Source organism: Schistocerca serialis, chromosome 1 (genome assembly GCF_023864345.2).
Source record: "Schistocerca serialis cubense isolate TAMUIC-IGC-003099 chromosome 1, iqSchSeri2.2, whole genome shotgun sequence".
Lineage (NCBI taxonomy): Eukaryota > Metazoa > Arthropoda > Insecta > Orthoptera > Acrididae > Schistocerca > Schistocerca serialis.
The window spans coordinates 189,924,587-189,945,170 of record NC_064638.1 but is presented as its reverse complement, the minus strand read 5'-3'; the positions used below and the strand labels follow the sequence as shown (position 1 = coordinate 189,945,170).

At 42.4% G+C, this 20,584-nt stretch overlaps 1 protein-coding gene across 1 annotated transcript in view; it reads left to right on the top strand.

The window, feature by feature from the left end:
• The window catches only part of LOC126457186 (irregular chiasm C-roughest protein-like), a 479,812-nt gene that overhangs the window by 444,027 nt on the left and 15,201 nt on the right, over positions 1 to 20,584 (top strand). Inside the window, exon 6 of the mRNA XM_050093278.1 lies at positions 16,842 to 16,978. Coding sequence (XP_049949235.1) covers positions 16,842 to 16,978 — 137 coding nt within the window. The remainder of the gene's footprint in view (positions 1 to 16,841; positions 16,979 to 20,584) is intronic.

Here is a 20,584-nt window from a genome sequence, read left to right as displayed (position 1 = left end):
TTCTCTTCTTGTCTAAACAATTTATCGTCCACGTATCACTTCCATACATGGCTACACTCCATACAAATACGTTCATAAAAGACTTGGTTCAAATGGCTCTGAGCACTATGGGACTTAACTGCTGTGGTCATCAGTCCCCTAGAACTACTTTAACCTATCTAACCTAAGGACATGACACACGAGCATACCCGAGGCAGGATTTGAACCTGCGACCGTAGCAGTCGCGCAGTTCCTGACTGTAGCGCCTAGTACCCTTCGGTCACCCCGGCCGGCCCGAAAAGACTTCCTGACAAATCTATACTCGATGTTAACAAATTTCTCTTCTTCAGAAACGCTTTCCTTGCCATTGCCAGTCTACATTTTACATCCTCTTTGCATCGACCATTGTGTTATTTGGCTCCTCAAATAGCAGAACTCATTTAATAATTTAAGTGTTTCATTTCCTATTCTAATTCCCGCAGCATCACCTGATTTAATTCGACTACATTCCAATGTCCTGGTTTTGCTTTTTGATGTTCATCATATATATTCCTTTCAAGACAATGTCCATTCCGTTCAACTGCTCTTCCAGGTCCTTTCCTGTCTCTGACAGAATTACAATGTCACCGGCGAACCTCCAAGCTTTTATTTATTCTCCATGGATTTTAATTTCTACTCCCAAATTTTCTTTTGTTTCCTTTACTGCTTGCTCAATATACACATTGAATATTGTCGGGGAAAGGCTACAACCATGTCTCACTCCCACCTCAACCGCTACTTCCCATTCATACCCCTCGACTCTTATAACTGCCAGCTGGTTTCTGTACCAATTCTAAATATCCTTTCAGTCCCTGTATTTTACCCCTGCCACCTTCAGAATTTGTCAAAAGTCTTCTCTAAGTCTTGTTGCAACCCTTGTTCACTCAAGAACGAGCAGCCCTTAGCCGCTCGCCATCTTATTTACAACTATTCATGACGTCGCCTTTCAGGCTTAGATTTTTGTGAAATGTGACTTGTAAGTACTGCATCTCTTTCAAGTCTGTACAAACTTTAATTTTATTAATGTGTTGTATACCTAATATGTTTTAGAACTGTTAGATTAATTCTGAAGACGACGCTCGTAGTAGCGTCGAAACCTGGTCAATTTTGACTTAATATTTGTGATCGAGGACTTATTTGTTCTAATATATTTCCCTAAGTCTACAAATGCTACAAACGTAGGTTTGTCTTTCCTTAATCTATTTTCTAAGATAAGTGGTACGGTCAGTATTGCGTCACGTGTTACAACATTTCTACGGAATCCAAGCTGATCTTCCCCGTCGTCGCTTCTAACAGTTATCCATTCGTCTGTAAAGAATTCGTGTTAGTATTTTGCAGCCGTGGCTTATTAACCTGATAGTTCGGTAATTTTCACATCTGTCAACACCTGCTTTCTTTGGGATTGGATTTATTATATTCCTCTTGAAGTCTGAGGGTATTTCGCCTGTCTCATACATCTTGCTCACCAGATGGTAGAGTTTTGTCAGGACTGGCTCTCCCAAGGCTACCAATAGTTCTAATGGTATGTTGTCCACTCCTGGGGCCGTGTTTCGACTTAGGTCTTTCGGTGCTCTGTCAAACTCTTCACGCAGTATCGTATCTCCCATTTCATCTTCATCTACATTCTCTTCGATTTCCATAATATTGTCCTCAAGTACATCGCCCTTGTATAGACCCTGTATATACTCCTTCCACCATCCAGCTTTCCCTTCTTTGCTTAGACCTGCGTTTCCATCTGAGCTCTTGATATTAATGCAAGTGGTTCTCTTTCCTCCAAAGGTCTCTTTAATTTTCCTATATGCTGTATCTATCTTACCCATAGTGATACATGGCACATTAGACGATGAGAAATACAAGGGCTGACAAAAGTCACAGAATACTCCTAATATCGTGTCGGACCTCGTTTTGCCCGGCGTAGTGCAACAGCTCGACGTGACATGGAATCAAAACGTCTCTGGACGTCCCATGAAGAAATGCTGATCCATGGTGCCTCTATAGCAGTCCATAATGGAGAAGGTGTTGCCGGTGTAATGTTTTGTACACGAACTGACCGTTCGATTATGTCCCATGAATGTTCAAAAGGACTCATGTCAGGCGACCTTGGGACCAAATAATTCGCTCGAATTCTCCAGATTTTTCTTGAAACTAATCGTAAACGCTTGTGGTCAAAAGATATATCGAGGTGCCGCGGTGGAGTAGTGTTTGTACCTCTTTAATTCAGACGAATTTTGCATGAGAACTGGACATGCACTCGACCCCCTCCTTACATACCACTTAATTGATTATGTGCGCAAGGGTAGCGGAATAAAATGATGGTGGACCCTGTTAGTTGGTAAAGTAAGGAGTGCAAACTAACAATAATTTAATAAAAATCGTAATCTAATCAGAAAAAAGAGAACTTTGTCATAATAAATAACATTAAATGGGATCCTGCATATATCTACGAAATCAGATGCAGATTAAATATTACAATGAGATTTATTATACATCACAAACTAAATGTACATGATTATCGACACAAACATTGGGTTAAAGGGCAGGGTATACTGAAATATTATGAGAATAAGAGTTGGCTCGAGAACAAGGGGCTTCTACTCTCTGTGATGCAAACGATAGACGATAATGACTGGAGGCCTTGATGAATCAAATATTAATCTCCCTACCATATAGCAGTATCGCAATTAGTAGTGAGAGCTGTAATGGGATCACATGGAGAAACAAGCAAGGTGGACTTGCAGCAAAGCGAACGCGCGTGCTGCTGAGGAATTCAGTATGAAATTGATAAAGTCCTACAATGCCGGAGCCGCAAAATACTGCACCAGTACTGATATCTGCAGCATGTCGTCGGTAGGCAGCGTCCTGATGATGTAGGCGCCGACTTCTGCCGTGCAGCGACTCTGTGTCAATGACTGGCCGTGAACGTTGTCCGTGAATACTAAGTTCTTCCGAAAACGGGGGACCAAGTCGCAAGACCGTCCAGCACCGAGGAAGATCAGATCCCGAATCCTCCTCTGATGCGATGCTAGAGCGAAGCCAACATTTCTCAACTCCCTACTCTCCTCGAAAACTGCGAATCAGCATCCAGTTCTGATTCCAAAATTCTCCCACACTGTCTCAGAGCATCATTCGCGCCAATAGCGGCCGTTCCCTCCAGTTTAGTGCAGGGCTTTATGGCGTCAATTAGCCTCAGCTTAAGTTGACCAATCATACCTCTGCTATTCTCCTGAGGGCAATGAACTTGCCGTTTGACCAGCTACGAAAACAACCTGCCTAGGCCACCGGCCATCTGGTGCCAGACAGTCGCACTCAGCAGGGCACAGTCCACAAGTATTCTCCGAATCAAGAGGACAATGCAGTCAGTCGGTGCCAGGAATTTCGCTCCGGACGCGCCAGAACGGTAAAGACATAAAAGGCGGCAACAGTCTCGCAGGACGTTTCGCACTGCATACGACCGGCGAAACTCGACCGACGTCAGTCGTTCCACCAGGCGCCTAAGCCGATTGTACGAACCCCACAGAATTCAGGGAAGTGCAACCCCCAACCGGATACGTAGTGTGCCGCGTCCTCCTATGCTCGCCTCGCACAGGCAACCAATGGAACTAACCCAACATTCATGGGAATCAAGTGAAAACTAGTTTTTGAGCTCTCAGTACAACTACTCTCATTACAATAACCTTATTCGGTGTGTTACTACAATGACATAGAACATTAATGAAATTGATGAAAATGAGAGGAGACATGCAAAAGAGGGCATGGAACCTCTCAACATGGGTTATCGTCATCCACAAAAAACGATGTTTGGGTACGTTAAGTCAGTTAATGGCCGCAAAACGTCCCCAAGTAGCCCAACATATCAAGGTCCCAGTCCACTCAAACACATCCCACACCATTATAGATACTGCGCAGTGCCTTGTTAACAAATATGGTCCTTAGCTTTGTGGTGTCTGCTCCACGCTCGAACTGTACCGTCAGCGCTTACCAACTCAAATCGGGGCTCTTCTGACCTGGCCACTGTTTTCCAGTCGTCTAGGGTCCCACCGACATGTTTACGAGCCCAGGACAAGAGCTCCAGGCGATGTCGTTCTCTTAGCAAAGGCACTCGCGTCGGTCGTCTGCTGCTATATACCTTTAACTCCGAATATCACCGCACTGTTTTAACGGACACATTTCATGTACGTCCCACTTTGATTTCTGCGATTGTTTCACTCAGTGTTGGGTGTCTGTTGGCACTGCAACTCTACGATAACGCGGTTGCTGTCGGTAGTTAAGTGAAGCCCGTCGGGCACTGCATTGCCTGTGGTGAGAGGTAATCCCTGAAATTTGGCAATCTCGGCACACAGCAACTTTCACGTAACTGTCTGAAGAGGTTGATAAATGATCCCAGAGGCGTTTGACGTCTGTTGGGATATCTTTCCGCGTACACTGTACAAGAAAAAAACTGCATTCTTGTGTGTGTGTGTGATTTGATCATAAGCGCGTTCAACGCCGAGGTTATCGGCGTCCTAGTTTCATTCTTCCTATACTCTCCATACGCCATGAGCATGTTGGCTTTTACTGCAATGGTAAATCCCGTCTTCCACTCACAACCTACTGCTTGGACTGTCACACACTAACTGATTAGCAGGTGACAAGGCACTCAAGGAACACACAATCTCACTGTAAGCCAACACAACATAATCGTATAGAGCAACTACACAGACAGAAAGCCACAAACTAGTGAAGGTGTTTAAACTTTTCAAAGTACGATATCTCGTTAGCAGCTCGCACTATAATCCTGCATCAAACACCACTAATATTCTAATTTACCCTATTTTTGGCTTATTAACGTCTACAGTCGTTGTTTCATTTGAAAAAAGTGGATTTATGCACAAAAATTGGTTTAACAATACAAGCCCTTGACTACCAATCAATTTCCCGAAACGGCACTTTGCATTTCTTCAGTATATGAAGTGGAAATATTAGGTGATTCACCCTGTATTTGCACATGCTCCTTCAAAACTTTTTTGTAAAACTCTTTCACTCATCGTCACATTTCGACATCTGCTTCCCTAATCTTCTCTTTCTCCTTCCCTCGATCCATTCTTATGCAGTACCTTTGTATTGTACAAGCGTACAGTGTCATACGTCCACACGTTTGTTCGATTCGCTGATGTTATCTGTCAGTATGAGGCCAAATTTCTCTAATTTTAGATTCATAGGTATGTTTGGTGATGTGTGTAAGAGGTGGGTGTGTAAGAGGTAACAGGAAGGTTTCTATTAGTTATAAATTTATAAAGATTACTTTTGTAATTTTGCAAGGTTTCGCGCTATATAATGCCTCTTCTACAGCCATTCAAATTCCGTTTCTGTGACTTTTTCGCGGTGGTTAAACGTACCCATATCGGAACACACAGTTTTTCGTTGAACGTTTCCTATCACTTCCGTTTATTCATTTTGATTATGGTACCAGATCGAACAGAAAGTGTTGGGGAACTGATCTAACAAGGGATATTTAAGGGACATCTTTCGTGCTCACTTGATTCCAATAAATGGACATTTGGCATCTGCCTTGATGTTGTTTCGTCGTTATTTGTCGTTTTTCGTGTACGAGGGTCGTTCAATAAGTAATTCCCCACAGTTTGTTCTCATAACATATCTACTGTAAAGGGGAATGCATATGATGAAATTGGTCAGAAAGTGACATTTTCTGTTTATTATATCTTATTTATATTATATCTCTCCTGAATAATTTTGTACGTCATCCATCGATTAATTCCAATTGTAGGTGTACTTTTAATCAGTTCAAAGTTAATAGTGCAAGTGAAAAAACTCCGGTCTTCCTGTATTGACTTGCTATCTCTGGAACTGTTGAATCAACGAGGCTGTGGTCTTCAGCTATTTATTTCTTCCTGTTAAGTGGTTGGAGGCACTATGTAAACAGAAATGGTAGTATTGCACATGCATCATGTGGATTTACTTCGTGGGTGTAGTGTTTTATAGGTGTTGAACTGTAAACAGTGTGGTTTGGTGTACTCTTACAAGATCTTATACCTCTTTTCAGCATTACGAAAAGAAATCGCTTTTTTTAAGAAGCGACTTTTCCATGGAAGTCAGCATATGACTGGATGTGAATCCAGAGCTGATCCTGAAATAGATGTTCCACAGACACAGGTAAAGGTCACCCCAACTAGTTCTTCGAGAAGGAAACTTGGAAACCATGAGGATCTATATATTGACAAAGGAGATCATGTAAATAGTTAGGTCAAGTTTTATTAGATTTGCGTGTGTTAGGAAAAGTTTTACAATATGTTGTATCATGTAAGGTTTGTGGTGAGCAAATTAGCATCTTTGAGGATACATCTCCAAAGTCGACTACTAACAATTACGTGGGCCAGTCTGTAAGAACCGTTGCCGACCGCTGCATCGAGCACCAACGCCACCTGAAATACAGGTATTTGGAAAAATCAGCGGTGGCTGAACATAGCCTGCTTAACAAGCATAATATTTTATTTGAAGAAACCAGAGTAATAGCCCACACATCGAATTACTGGGACTCTGTGATCCGGGAAGCAGTCGAAATTAGACTTAGCGATAATAACTTTAATAGAGACAACGGCTATGCACTTAGCAACACTTGGAAGAGTGCACTGGATAAAGAAAAATTGCAGAGAAAAACTTCTCACACTTTACCTCCTGATTCAAGGGATGGCGCTGCAAGCAACGCGGGATAGCAACTACATCTATGGAAGTAGAGGGCACCACTTCGCTACGCGCCATATCGCTGACGTATTCCAGCCCATCAGTAGCCGTCCTTTGCATATAAAAGTGGGAACCTCGCTAGTTCACGACAGTCAGTTTTAACCCTGACGACGAGCATGGAGGTAGTGGTCGAAAGCTCGGAGATTTATCCTGATTTGACGCGGCATGTACACCGAGAGATTTTTACTCAAGAAATACGTCGCGAAAGACTTCGTAGCCATACTAACAAACTTGTTGTTCAGTGCAAAGTTTGCAGGCTCTCTACGTCTTTCTAGACTTCTCAAAAATTCAGTAATGACTTGTTTGAGAGCAATGTTAGATTCTTGGATGGAATGAGGTGCATAGGTAAAGGAGTGTCTGCAGCTCATGTATTATGTGCGACGCTGAACTTGTCAATCCCACCAACCAGATCAAGTAATTACACAGAAGTCATTGGTGAATGTGTCGGCTCTGTTGCTGTTGCTTCTATGAAAGCCGCTGCTAAAGAAGCAGTAGAATTACATAACACGATAAACTTACCTGTGACAATTGATGGTACGTGACTGAAGAGAGGTCACACATCTAAAAATCCAGTAGCAACTGTCACTAGTGTGGACGCAGGAAAATTTTCGACATCGAAGTGCTAATTAAATCCTGCCGTCAGTATAAATCAGTTGACAATGAAACAAGCGAAAGTCATAAAGCAAATTGTGAGAAGAATTACGAGGGAAGTAGTTGGGGTATGGAGGCTGCTGCAGTTGTTTCTATGTTCAGACGTGTACAGCAGGAAAGAGGTGTGCGCTACAACGAGTGCTTGGGGGGTGGTGATTTGAAGGTCTTCAGATCAGTCGTGGAAAGCCAGTCTTACGGTGGAAAGCATATTTTGAAGATTGAATGTGTGGGCCACTTTCAACAACGGATGGGAACACGCCTCCGAAAATTGAAGCAGATAAAAGGAAAAGAGAAGTTATCTGATGAAAAGACTCTAAATGGTAAAGAAGGGCTTACGGACAAAAACATTGATGAACTAAAGCAATATTATAGAACTGCACTAAGGGACAACACACATGACCTACAAGGAATGAAAAGAGCAGTGTGGGCTACATTTTTCCACAAATCATCCACTAATGATACACCTATACATGTTCTTTGCCCACCTGGTGCTGATTCATGGTGAAAGTACCACAAAGCTCAGGCAGCGGGTGCTGAGGAACAATTTAAGCACAAAAACAGCATACCATCTGCAGTGATGGACGTAATTAAGCCAATATATAGCGAGTTAGCTCATCCTGATCTTCTTTCCAATATCTCCATGGTCGAAAGCAATACCTGAATGTGTCTTTCAATAATGTCATTTGGACCTGCATACCAAAAAATGTCTTTTTAGGCCTGAAAATTCTATGCTTGAGTGTTTTTGATGCTGTGACAACACAATAACGGAAGAATTATGATGCTAGAGCAACTTGGCATCACTCCAGGAGCCAACACGGTGCAAGCCTTCCAGCGAATGGCTCGACTCAGGATCATGAAAGCGCAGCATGCAGCAGAGAAAACAACTGAAGAAGCAAGAAGCAGGAAAAGAAGGAATCTTCTAGGTTTGCAGGATGATCGAGTACACGATAATGCTGGTGTTGTGACTTGGCAAGACAGCCAAGCCACTAGGAGGTCAAGCCGAAAGGCACGCGTTAGCTCACGCAGGCTGGCGTGAGGTCTGGAACAGTTAAACGATTTGAGTCTAGCAAATAAAGTACGTAGCTGTTGGAATACTTTAATCCATAATTGGTGAACATCGGTCTGACGGTACATACATCACAAGATAAATAGCAACTGATAATGGCGCCTTGCTAGGTCGTAGCAAATGACGTAGCTGAAGGCTATGCTAACTATCGTCTCGGCAAATGAGAGCGTAATTTGTCAGTGAACCATCGCTAGCAAAGTCGGCTGTACAACTGGGACGAGTGCTAGGAAGTCTCTCTAGACCTGCCGTGTGGCGGCGCTCGGTCTGCAATCACTGACAGTGGCGACACGCGGGTCCGACGTATACTAACCGATCGCGGCCGATTTAAAGGCTACCACCTAGCAAGTGTGGTGTCTGGCGGTGACACCACAGCTGGTAATGCTGATTATGGGCCTGGCTGTTTCTAGGAACTGGCACGGCTCCACATGTGAGTTAATATCAAATAAAATTCTTGAACTTGATTTTCCTGATATGACATTTTTTAAAGTATTTGACTCATTATCTCAGGGGCTATTACAGATACATATGTCTTATTTAACACTATGTTACCTCTTAGTATGCTGCACCTGCTGAACCACCAAAACATCTCTACTTGTAACGATTTTTACTTAGAGAAGGAGCAGGAGTCTTTTTTTTAAAAAAAATTGAACATAATTTTTGAAAAAATCATAACGAACAAATTATTTGTCTGTATATTCTGATCCTGGTTCAGTAATCTGAAAATCACAGATCTCAATCTCTCAAAATTCTGAGATAAAGGGTCGTCAATATTGCAAATTTAACACTGTAGGTATAGGATGTACGTATTCCCTTTAGAATTTGGTGACAGTATACATCAACATTTCTTTCTGTGTACTATTTTTCTACGTACTCTCGATCAAGTTTCATGGTCGTGCACCAACGTTTTGGAGGAGCATGTATTCCCTACTGGTAAAAGCTCTTGTCCTGTAGGCATAGACATGTTCCGGGCTCCTGTGAAGTTTCGAACCGTTCTGGCAAATGGCAGAGTCGTAGTACAGCGTCAAAATGGCGTCTACATACGTCTCACATTACAAGCAGCGTGCTGTTATTGAATTCTTGGGCACAGAAAAAGAAACCATGATGAACATCCATAAACGTTGATCATAGAATGAACGCTTTCACGGCAAGTGTTGTCATCACTTAACACTTCCGGGCTGAGATGCCGGGGTCCATACATTAGACTCTCCCTTGACGTTTCGCTTTAGACTGCGGAAGGCATCCTCCGAGGACAATCATCAGTTCGCCGATTGTCCTCGGAGGATGCGTTCTGCAGTCGAAAGCGAAACGTTAAGGGAGAGTCTAATGTATGGACCACGGCATCTCAGCCCGGAGGTGTTGAGTGATGATCCATAAACGTTTGTGTGCAGTGTACTGCGATGCTGCAGGTGATAGGAGTACAGTCGAGCGATGGATAAAGAATATGACAGCCTGAGGAAACGCAGAAACAAAGCTCTGGACGTCCTGTCACAATCACTGCTCCAGACATGCTGAATCGTGCGGATGCTATTATTCGTGCCGACCAGCGCTTCATAACTAGACAATTGGCTTTACAGTTGTCGGTCAGCATTGGAAGTACGTTTGCAATGATCGAGACTCTCGGATAATCAAAGAGGTCTTCACGATGGTTTCCACAAATGCTCACAGAGGACGAAAAAATTCAAAGAAAGGCCATTTCACCTGAATTGTCGGAGCGGTTTGAGGCCAAAGGAGAGGCCTTTCGGTCATGGATCGTTACGGAGATCGAAAGCTGGGTCCATCACTTTGCGCCGTAAACAAAAAGGCAGTCCATGGAGTGGTATCATCCTCATTCACCCCAAAGGAAGAAATTCAAGACAATCCCAACTGCCAGAAAAGTCATGGTGACAGTCTTCTGGGATTGTGATGACGTCAGTCTCTCGGATGTGATGCCAAGAGAGTCAACCATCAATTAAGAGGCATAAGTGAAGACTCTGAATAAACTCAAGAACCGTTTCCGTCATGTTAGATCGGACAAGAATCCAGTAGAAATCTTGGCCCAAGACGATAATGCACGCCAACATACAAGTCTGAGAACCCGGGAACACACCACCAAATTGGGATGGACATATGGACATCATTGTCTCTTCCACCTTACAGTCCAGACCTGGCACCCTTGGTCTTCCATCTCTTTGGGCCGTTTAAAGATTCTCTATGAGGAACACACTTCGAAGATGACGAGAGTGTTAGTCATGCAGTGAAAACATGGCTACGCCTATTGGGTAAGATCTTTTACGAGCAGGGAATACATGCTCTTCCACAACGTTGGCGCACGCCATAGAACGTGTTGGAGACCACGTAGAAAAATAGGACATGGACAATACATGTTGATGTATATTGTCTACAAATTCTGATTTAACAGAAAATGTGTTCTCAGAAAAAAGTGTGGGGCGTTATTTATTGAACGAATCTCACAATAACCCTATACTTTCCTAAATTCGATTACAAAATACATCAAATACTGTTTTGTGTTCCTTAGTTCCACAAGTATTATACTTGAAATATTAAATTTGTTCTTACAAGATTAAACATTTGTCAGTTTCTATAGAACTATACTTTTTATATCATTGTAAGAAACTAATCAATAGACTGTTAAAAACATGATGCATTAGATTTCCGGCGCATGACCACTGAAACTATATTTCTTCACTTGATGTTTCGATCGCATATCTTTCGGTCATTCTGCGGGTGCATCAACAGACTGAGAAGGTACATTGGTCACTCAGACATTTTAATACAGTGGACTTCGACACTGCACACGCAGCCACTGATTAATTAGTCTAGAATCATGAATACGACCACTATCAAGCAATGACAGGTTTATACATAATAGTGCTTGCTTGAACATATTTTTTGAATGTGACATTCCCTTGCATTTTTGAGGAAAAGAAGCTGACTGAAAATCTCTAGGATCAGGATTCAGAACTATGAGGTAATAAAACTTAATGTTACAAGTGATCTCCTACACTGTATATGTAGACAACTTGTAAATAATAGATTTCAGCTATCAGTCGTCCTTTTGAAATTTTAGTGGCAGATCTAGATTTCAATTAGAAACTAGACCTGCCAATAAAATTTCAAAAGGACGACTGATAGCTGAAATCTATTATTTATAAGTCAATAACAGTCGCTGCGTGCAACAGCCTCTAAATGGAGGGTAACCGAATGTAGACAACTGTCAGACCATGATTTTATATTCGTGCTTTCAGTTGTTCAGTAGATAGTTAAAAAATGTAACAATAATATAGACAGATTTTATACAGAGAGTAACGACTTTTTTATTTAGTTGTATATTGAAAAGAGGGTAATGTGTACCTACCATCAAATGGCTTACAATACACGTATGATTAAAAATTCACAGATGACTTAACTGAACAGAAGGAAAAATGTTACTGCCTACGTTCTTTGGAAACTGAACTGAGCATTTGTGAAAGATTAAGAGCTTGGATGTAGGTGCGATAGTAGCAGAAAAACAATGAACACTGTACAATTTACAGCCGCGAGGCTTAACAGTGAGTACAAGGATTAATCATGTGGCACACCGGGATATAAAGAACACAGATCCACGTATTCTAATGTAGGCAATTTATAGTCAGGAGATGGCCCATGTCATTGAGACGGGTTGCGCACTCTGCCCGGTAGACTTAATAGATTCATGTAGTAAACTGTTCCTACAAGATTATTAGAACACTTAAAAAGCAGTTCTCATTAAACGTGGAAATGATGAAAGATATACAATGACAAAAATATGAAAACAGACTGCGGCAGATTAGACCGAAACCAAACTAAACTTCACATCTCTGAATGTAAATTAATAACAGTCTGATAGGGTTAAGTGGAAGAACCATTAACATTCAAGATCCACTGATCAGTCAGTAATTAATGTTAATGTTGTTGTTGTGGTCTTCAGTCCATAGACTGGTATGATGCAGATCTCGATACTAGTCTATCCTGTGGAAGCTTCCTCATCTCCCAGTACCTACTGCAACTTACGTCCTTCTGAATCTAGTGTATTCATCTCTTGGTCTCCCTCTACGACTTTTACCCTCCACGCTGCCCTCCAATACTAAATTGCCACAGAATATGCACTACAAACCGATCCTTTCGTCTGGTGAAGTTTTGCCACAAATTTCTGTTCTCTCAAATTCTATTCAATACCTCTCCATTAGTTATGTGATCTACCCATCTAATCTTCAGCACTCTTCTGTAGCACCAATTTCAAAAGTTTCTATTCTCTTCTTGTCTGAACTATTTATCGTCCACGTTTCACTTCCACACATGGCTACACTCCATACCAATACATTCAGAAACGACTTCCTGACACTTAAATCTAAAGCTGCATGCCCTTGAGAATGTTGATATCAGAGCACAAGCACTTACACTTTTTGTGCAATACCTCGCAAACGCTTTAGAGTGATTTAGGACCTACCCTTTAAACAATCTGGCAGACGAGCAAATATTAGGAGCGCACAACCAGTGGCAGATCCCGCTGCCACGGCACTAAAATCAAATGAAGCTGGACGGGTCACACGATAGTTAAGTTCCCCTTGTTATTAACCGTGCGTACACGGGGAACTGAAAGCGTCTGTTCTACTGTGCTTCTCACCGGATGAATTGTCTCCTGTGGTCCGCAGGTATTGCAGTGGACGAAGTAGCCAAGTGCTAGTTTCCCAGTCCCAGTCACGACCCATCGGGCTGCAGCATGCGTCGTCACGTGTCGTGTAGTTACATCTCCGCCAACGAACTAGTGAAGATAGTGCTAGTGAGAGCAGCGTGGCGTACTGCGGCCGATTGACGTATGCCACGCAACTGGTCAGCTACAGCACGGGAACAGATTGAGAGCGATCCCATGTGGGCAGCCCTCTACAGGCGGGCATGTGATGCAAAAATGGCTCTGAGCACTATGCGACTTAACTTCTGAGGTCATCAGTCGCCTAGATCTTAGAACTAATTAAACCTAACTAACCTAAGGACATCACACACATCCATGCCCGAGGCAGGATTCGAACCTGCGACCGTAGCAGTCACGCGGTTCCAGACTGAAGCGCCTTTAACCGCACGGCCACACCGGCCGGCATGTGATGCAAGTTGGACGCTCTCGCGAGACGCTGTAGCAGTCGTCGCTATGTACAAAGTCAACAATCTGATAGAGCTTCGATTACAAGAAGAAACTCTTCGGTGGCATGCCGTCTAATTCAAAGGAAACGGCCAGGAGAATAGGCGAAAGGAGTGCTATTGCAAAAAAAAGCGTAAAAAAAGTTTTATGTTGAACTGACATGTTCCACATCATTACAAAATGTCTTGTTCATGATCTGTGGAACAAGTATTAATGTAATGTAATACGACAACACTAGTCCCCGTACGAATCGGACAACGACATCTGCCATCGCTGACGTAGGGTTCCAAGTACTGCCGCACCCACCGAATACTCCTGACTTGGCCCCTTCTTATTACCACCTATTGTGGGCTATGAAGAAACCTTTGCGCGGACATCACTTCGTGTAGTTCAGGAAGTGCGATTAGTTTCCCTGCGCTGGGTGACACAGACTCCAAAAACGTGTTTCGTCGAGGGCCTACAAAAAGTAACACATCGTTGACACAAATACGTGCAGCCTAACGGAAACTATGTTGAGAAAGTGCATGTATCTGCAAAGGCACGAAAGAGCTCAGCACTCGGTCGAAAAACACCATTAAATTAGTATCTAGCATTACAAGCAAACGGTAGAAATCCTGCCGTTCAAAATAATGTATGGTTTGAGCCAGGATGTACGTATTTATAATATCACAACAAAATATTAGGCCACACTGTGTACAACAGCACAGAATCGACGTGAAACCGATTTTTCACAATTTTGCGTGAAATATAACGAGATCAGTCACCAGATACAGTGACACTAGATATTATATGTACTTCACGACAACGTAGGCGAGATTGAAAATGGGAATATTCCGAAACAGCTGCGGTAATATTCAGTAAATGTTTTACACAGTGATACTGTAACCTTACTTAATGTCAATGCGAGACATATATTTCAGTACAAGCCCAATCATCAAGAAGGTAATCCGGTTATTTTCAATATCTGTTACTGTTATAATAACTGCTATGATCAGTGAGTTGTTATTTATACTGTTTTGGTCATTTATTGTTGTTGTTGTGGTCTTCAGTCCTGAGACTGGTTTGATGCAGCTCTCCATGCTACTCTATCCTGTGCAAGGCATTTATTGTTTTCTTAATCATTCCAATAGCTCTTTTTCAATGTAAAGTTCTCCTGTAATGTTAGGATTTTCTGTTGTGACTGTCGACTCTATTAATTTTCATATCCTGTCCCATTTCAGATTATTCATGCTCGTGCTTTCTTAAGTGTTCAGGAAAGATGAAAGCGTTGTTTCAATATTGCCTGGTTCTTATTTGTTCGTAGCATTTTGAAATTTCTGTCAGTACTGTGTACTGGGCGATACTCCGAAAGGGTTCCCCACTTTTCGTGGAAGGATCGCAAGCTTTTCGCACTTGGCATATTGAGTCACTGAAGTGTAGCTCTAAATACAAGCTTTCATTTTCAGAAACAACTCTGAAGTCAGGCGAAACACCATAGTATAATGGCTTGGAAAACCTAAGGACGAAAGTGGTTTTCGCGTGATGTTTCACTTCCAGGCAACATAGCTTGATGGAATTTGAACTATGCATAGAAGGCACTGTTATACTGTGGTGCAGAAGGTAAGGACAAGTAAAACGACACTTTTACTCAAAGAAAATAACTAAGCGGATGTAACCGCCATTTGTGACGGTCCTCAGGAAAATGTAAATGTGAGGTATGATTTTTTATAGGATATGCGGTAACCAGGGATATAAGTGCACGTTCTGAAATATGCTGCTTGCTGGCCATAACGTTAGTACGGAGTTCTTGCAGTAGGCGTCCCGTTCCTCCACTAGGGAGCCAGGGAGGATGACAGCTGGTGGATGGCCATTGTTTCATGTGAACGTGCTACAATACGCCCCAAATGGTTCTAATGGCTCTGAGCACTATGGGACTTAACAACTGAGGTCATCAGTCCCATAGACTTAGAACTACTTAAACCTAACTAACCTAACTACATCAGACACATCCATGCCCGAGGCAGGACTCGAACCTGCGACCGTAGCAACAGCGTGGTTCCGGAATGAATCGCCTAGAACCGCTCGCTCACAGCACCCGGACAATACGTCTCCCCTGCGCATGTAACGCGTGCTGGGTTGGATTTCAGTCTACGAAACGAGCTGCCCAGTCCATTCACCAAATATCCTCTCGTTCTAAGAGCTCTTCTACCTGTGCTCTTCAATTCGGTCGCGCATTCTCATCATAAACATGAAGTCAATGCCGAATGCGTCCCCAAAAACTCGCACATGATGCAGTTCAATGCCACAATAACGTTGACAATCGAGTGATTTCAGAAATTTGGATGTATGTTCGCCCTTGTAACATTTCCCATACCACTCCATAACGCGTGGATCATCAACACAAATCATGTCCTACAATGCTCCTGGGTACATTACCTGTTTCACATCTCGCCATATGAGCATACGTCCAGAACCATTAGTCATATTGAATCTGCTCTCATCCATTTAGAGCGCACTCCTTCCTGGCCTTGTCCCACGCTCTTCGACACCATCAAAAACGATGCTGCTCATGTGCTCGTGCTCGTCGTCGGGCAATGAGAGCAGTCCTATACAGTCTCCGTGTCATTGTGAAGAGTGAGACTGCGCGCATTGCAGTCCTGTTAAATTTAGTTGCAGTGGCACACGCTGTTTGACGTGGGTCCGTACATGCATGTTGCTGTTGTGGTCTGTTGCTGTAGTTGACTGCGGTTGATGATCACCTGTTCTTTGCCCAGCAGTGTATGTGGTTCGGAATACGCCCCATACACGTGAAACAATGCTGTACGCAACAGAAAATTCTTGTGCTTCATAAGTCAGACTTCATCCTTCTTCCAGTTTCATGATAACTGTTCTCAGTGCGAAGTCATCCAGATGTTGCATTCGGGCCATGAAGAACATCATCACACTCTGCAGTAATTGCTCGCTGATTCGTACACACAAACTCTCCTCCTGCACCTTACAGTGCCTCGTGTTGCGGGGCCTGCACCATTTGGCGCTATAATCACGTTGAACTCATGCCATGCGACGTTCAGCTACCCATGATATACAGGTATAAAGTGTGCAGAAATTCACTGACAGGACAAGAATCGCAGTGACGCAGCCAAGTATTCAGAATGTAAACCAAAACAGTTCCTGACGCACAAGCCTGTGGCCGTATAGCTGGTAAGTGGTGTATATCCACTGTGTTTGCCCTTGCAGCGTGAAGACGGACATGGGACCCGGCATGGCGACCAGCCGGCTGTACATCGCCAACGCGAACCGCCGCGACTCCGGCAACTACACGTGCGCCCTGGCGGCCGTCGCCAGCACCACCGTCTTCGTCTACGTCATCAGTGGTGAGTGGAGTGCCGCAGGTGTTGGCTACCATCCTCAAACCATAGTGTATTTGTACTGTAACAAACAACTGTGCGGCCACCCACAGCAAGGTGCTGTATTTCCGGAACTGGCAAAGTAACTCTGGTCATACCTTAGTAGGGGAAATAAGACAGTAGCAAATGACAACGTCTATCACAGACATGTAACGTTCCATCTGACTCGATTACTTGTACAATAATGTAATACAGTTCACTGTGTTGTCTAGTCATATTTGCTTCAAGTGTTTAGTGCATATCAACTGTCAGCAGAGAATGAAAATTCTGTCTTTTTATGATTAATGGCATGGTCGTACAGGCAGAACTTTTGCAATTTATTCCTTGTCTAGTCTACCTTCCTGTTACCTTTAACCGTGTAGCTTTACAGTGTAGAGCACACTTTGGTCGGCAGCGTAGATACTCTGGCAGTAGGGAACGGCAAATATCTATTTGCACAGTATTGTACTCACTACTTTGAGCATTTCTCTCTTTTACAACATTTTTCACATGTTTCGGGTGCTACCATTGTATGATGATGGCAGTAGCCGAGGCATGACAGTATATAACAAATAAATAAGCACACTAGACCATCTAAACGCTATTACTCGGCGAAGTTCACAATGATAGTTGACATTTTCGAGACCCTTTGTGTCCTTTGTTAATGAGATCGACCATGTGCCAGTGAGCTACGGATTTTACTTAGTAAGGCCTGGGAAGCATAAACACAGCGTTTAAAGACCAGTTTTAAGTATTATAAGAATAGGAAATGAAACATCTAGTTATAAAAGGTCAAAAAATCATGAGCATTTCCGGAAGCGTTTACACTCACGTGTCGTAGCTGGCACTTACTAGACAAGCAAATAACAGTTAATTTATGTCTAGTTGATTGCTTAGGCTGACAAATCAAAGCAAAGGAGGCCGCTTTTTTTCTTTTGTTTCAGTGAGGCTTAATTTCGGAGTGACCTGCCATTGGAGATCTGAAACGTTAATGTAAAGTGATAAGCCACACTACGGAAACGGAACTGCACTGACGAACTCGATATAAGACAATGTAACGTGAAATATAGTTGATGACATTACCATAATTGGATGTCTTGCAGTATCCATTTATGTAGAGATAACTGCAATTAACTCCTCTATATAAATAATAACATAAATGTTCGTTTGCTCTAACTCTTAAATCTCACTAATTGTTTTGAAAGTTTGACGCAACGTTTTATTCAAACACGCTCCCGTTGTTATATGCCTATTTTTAATCTATATGTATTATGTGAACAAATATGTAATATATAAAGGGGAATCGTTATTACCAAAATCCTCGAAAGTTAAAACTTTTACTCACTACTCTAATGGACATTTGGATGAATATAGGCTACGTATTTTTCAGTGTACATAATATACACATATTTATCAGATATGTAATAGTCAAACGTTGTCGGCTCACAGAAAAGTGTTATTTGTGATTTATCGGGTTATGATTAGAATACTATTAAGGAATCTGAATTTGTAGCAACAATAAACAAGGTGCAGGGTCGGAGAGTAGGAGAAAGAACAGGTAGACAGAAAGTGGAATCAGCGGATATAGAAAGCAGGAGATGGACAGAAAGACAGAAGGGGATTGGGAGGGAGGGGGGAGAAGGAGAAGATAGAAGTGGAGAGGACGCGATGGACAGAGAGGGAGGGAGAGAGAGGGACCTGGAGGAGACAGAGACAGCGAGGGGAGGAGAATATACAAAAAAAGAAGGGAGAAGGTGATAAACAGAGAGAGGGGGAGAGAGAGGGCTAGGAGGGGATGGAGAGAGGCCGGTGGAAAAGACCATCAGAGAGAGGAGGGCTGAGGTGAGTGACAGAGAGAGGGAAGGAGGAGGAGATGGATGAAGAGAGGGAAGAGGTGGAGATGGGGTTGAGTAGGAGTTAAGGAGGTATAATCAATTTGCATATATATTAGAAACGTGTGCTTTCTCTTCACTTTCTTTTCCATTCGTCAGACAAAGCCGCAACAACGCGTGGCCGGTAACACCTAATATTATAATTAAGTAACCGATAATATTAGGCTGGGAGGCTGACGAAAAAGACCGACCATCGTAAAGCTAGCGGGGTTGGCCACATCAAGTCGTCTGTAGCCGTATGTTGTTATCAGACTCGGTGGCCTGGCTTAGTCTAGCCTTAAGTTAATTTTCGATGGGCCAGTTTGATGATGGGATTGCTTAAGAGTCAGACATTAGTCTCTAGATTCAGTTGCTTATGCGTCAGCACTCGAGAAGGTCTTATGTATAGGGTTGTTTCACATATGTAGATCGTTGCCCGTGACTGGTTCCTGCAGTGGTCTTCAGTCCAACGACTGGTTTGATGCCGCTTTCCACGCTAGTCTGTCTTAACACAAGTCTGTTCATCTGTTTGTAGCTACAGCAGTCTATAAGAGCTTGAAGCTCATTACTGTGGTTCAGCCTTGAGCTCCCTCTACAAATCTCACTTCCATTTCACTTAGTAACCACATTGTGTCACCTATTTTGCCCTACTAACCGATTCTTTCTTTCAGTCAAGTTGTAACTCGGTATTTTCTCCGCAATTAATTTCAGTACCTCGCTACTAGTGTTTCGATCTATCCATCCAATCTTCCGCATTCTTCGGTAGCACAACATTTCAAAATGTTCCCTTCCTTTCTAGTCTGCCCGATTATCATCCACGTTTAACTTCAGTTTAGCGGTACACATAAAAGTATACTTTCTTAAAAGAATCCATAATACTTACATTTTTAATATTACATAGGAAAAACTTTCTGATGTTTTGAAAAATTATATTTATATGGTCAATAACGGGCCTCTGGCTTCTTACGCCATCTTCAGATAACAACTGAATGTCGCAAAACATAGATACATTGACGTGCGACTTACACAGGTATCATTTACTCAGAGGCTACAAAAATGATGGCATGTGTAAAGTTTATATGGGGAAATATTACAATTTTCACGCACAAACAATGACTTAACTAAAAGAGGAAACAATTATTTTGTGGAGGTACGTTCGACAAAAGGTCAAAAATAATTTTGAAAAAAGGTTCAGTATCAACCAAATTCGATTCTGTACGCAGAACGATAAGAAAACACCATGTTATCCAATAGCAGCTATCCATTATCGTCGAAAGAGCTACAATCCAACGGATTCGCGGCAGTACATGTCACCATACAACCTTATTGGTGTGTGGCCAGAGGCGGTTATTTAGAGCAAGTACAGGGGCCTTAGTTTACGTCATGTAGTGTAAATAATGACATCTATGTTACAAATTAACTAACAGATTTTCATTGCAATACAGTAGTTTAAAACCCTTCTTTCTTTTTTTGTAATATCAAAAGTCAACAAGCATATTTGCATGTCACTTTGAAATATTCAAGAAATGCAGCGTGGAACGTGCTAGCTCATATCTTGGTGGTGAATTGTTCCTCCAAAACCTATTGAAAAGATTGTTAATACGTTCACATAACTGTCCTATACAGAACCATTACTTCACTTTAGTAATAAAAATATAAAAACTAAAAATTTTTGTTGAAGATCACTTTGATAAAATACAGTTACACACCAATTTGAAATTCG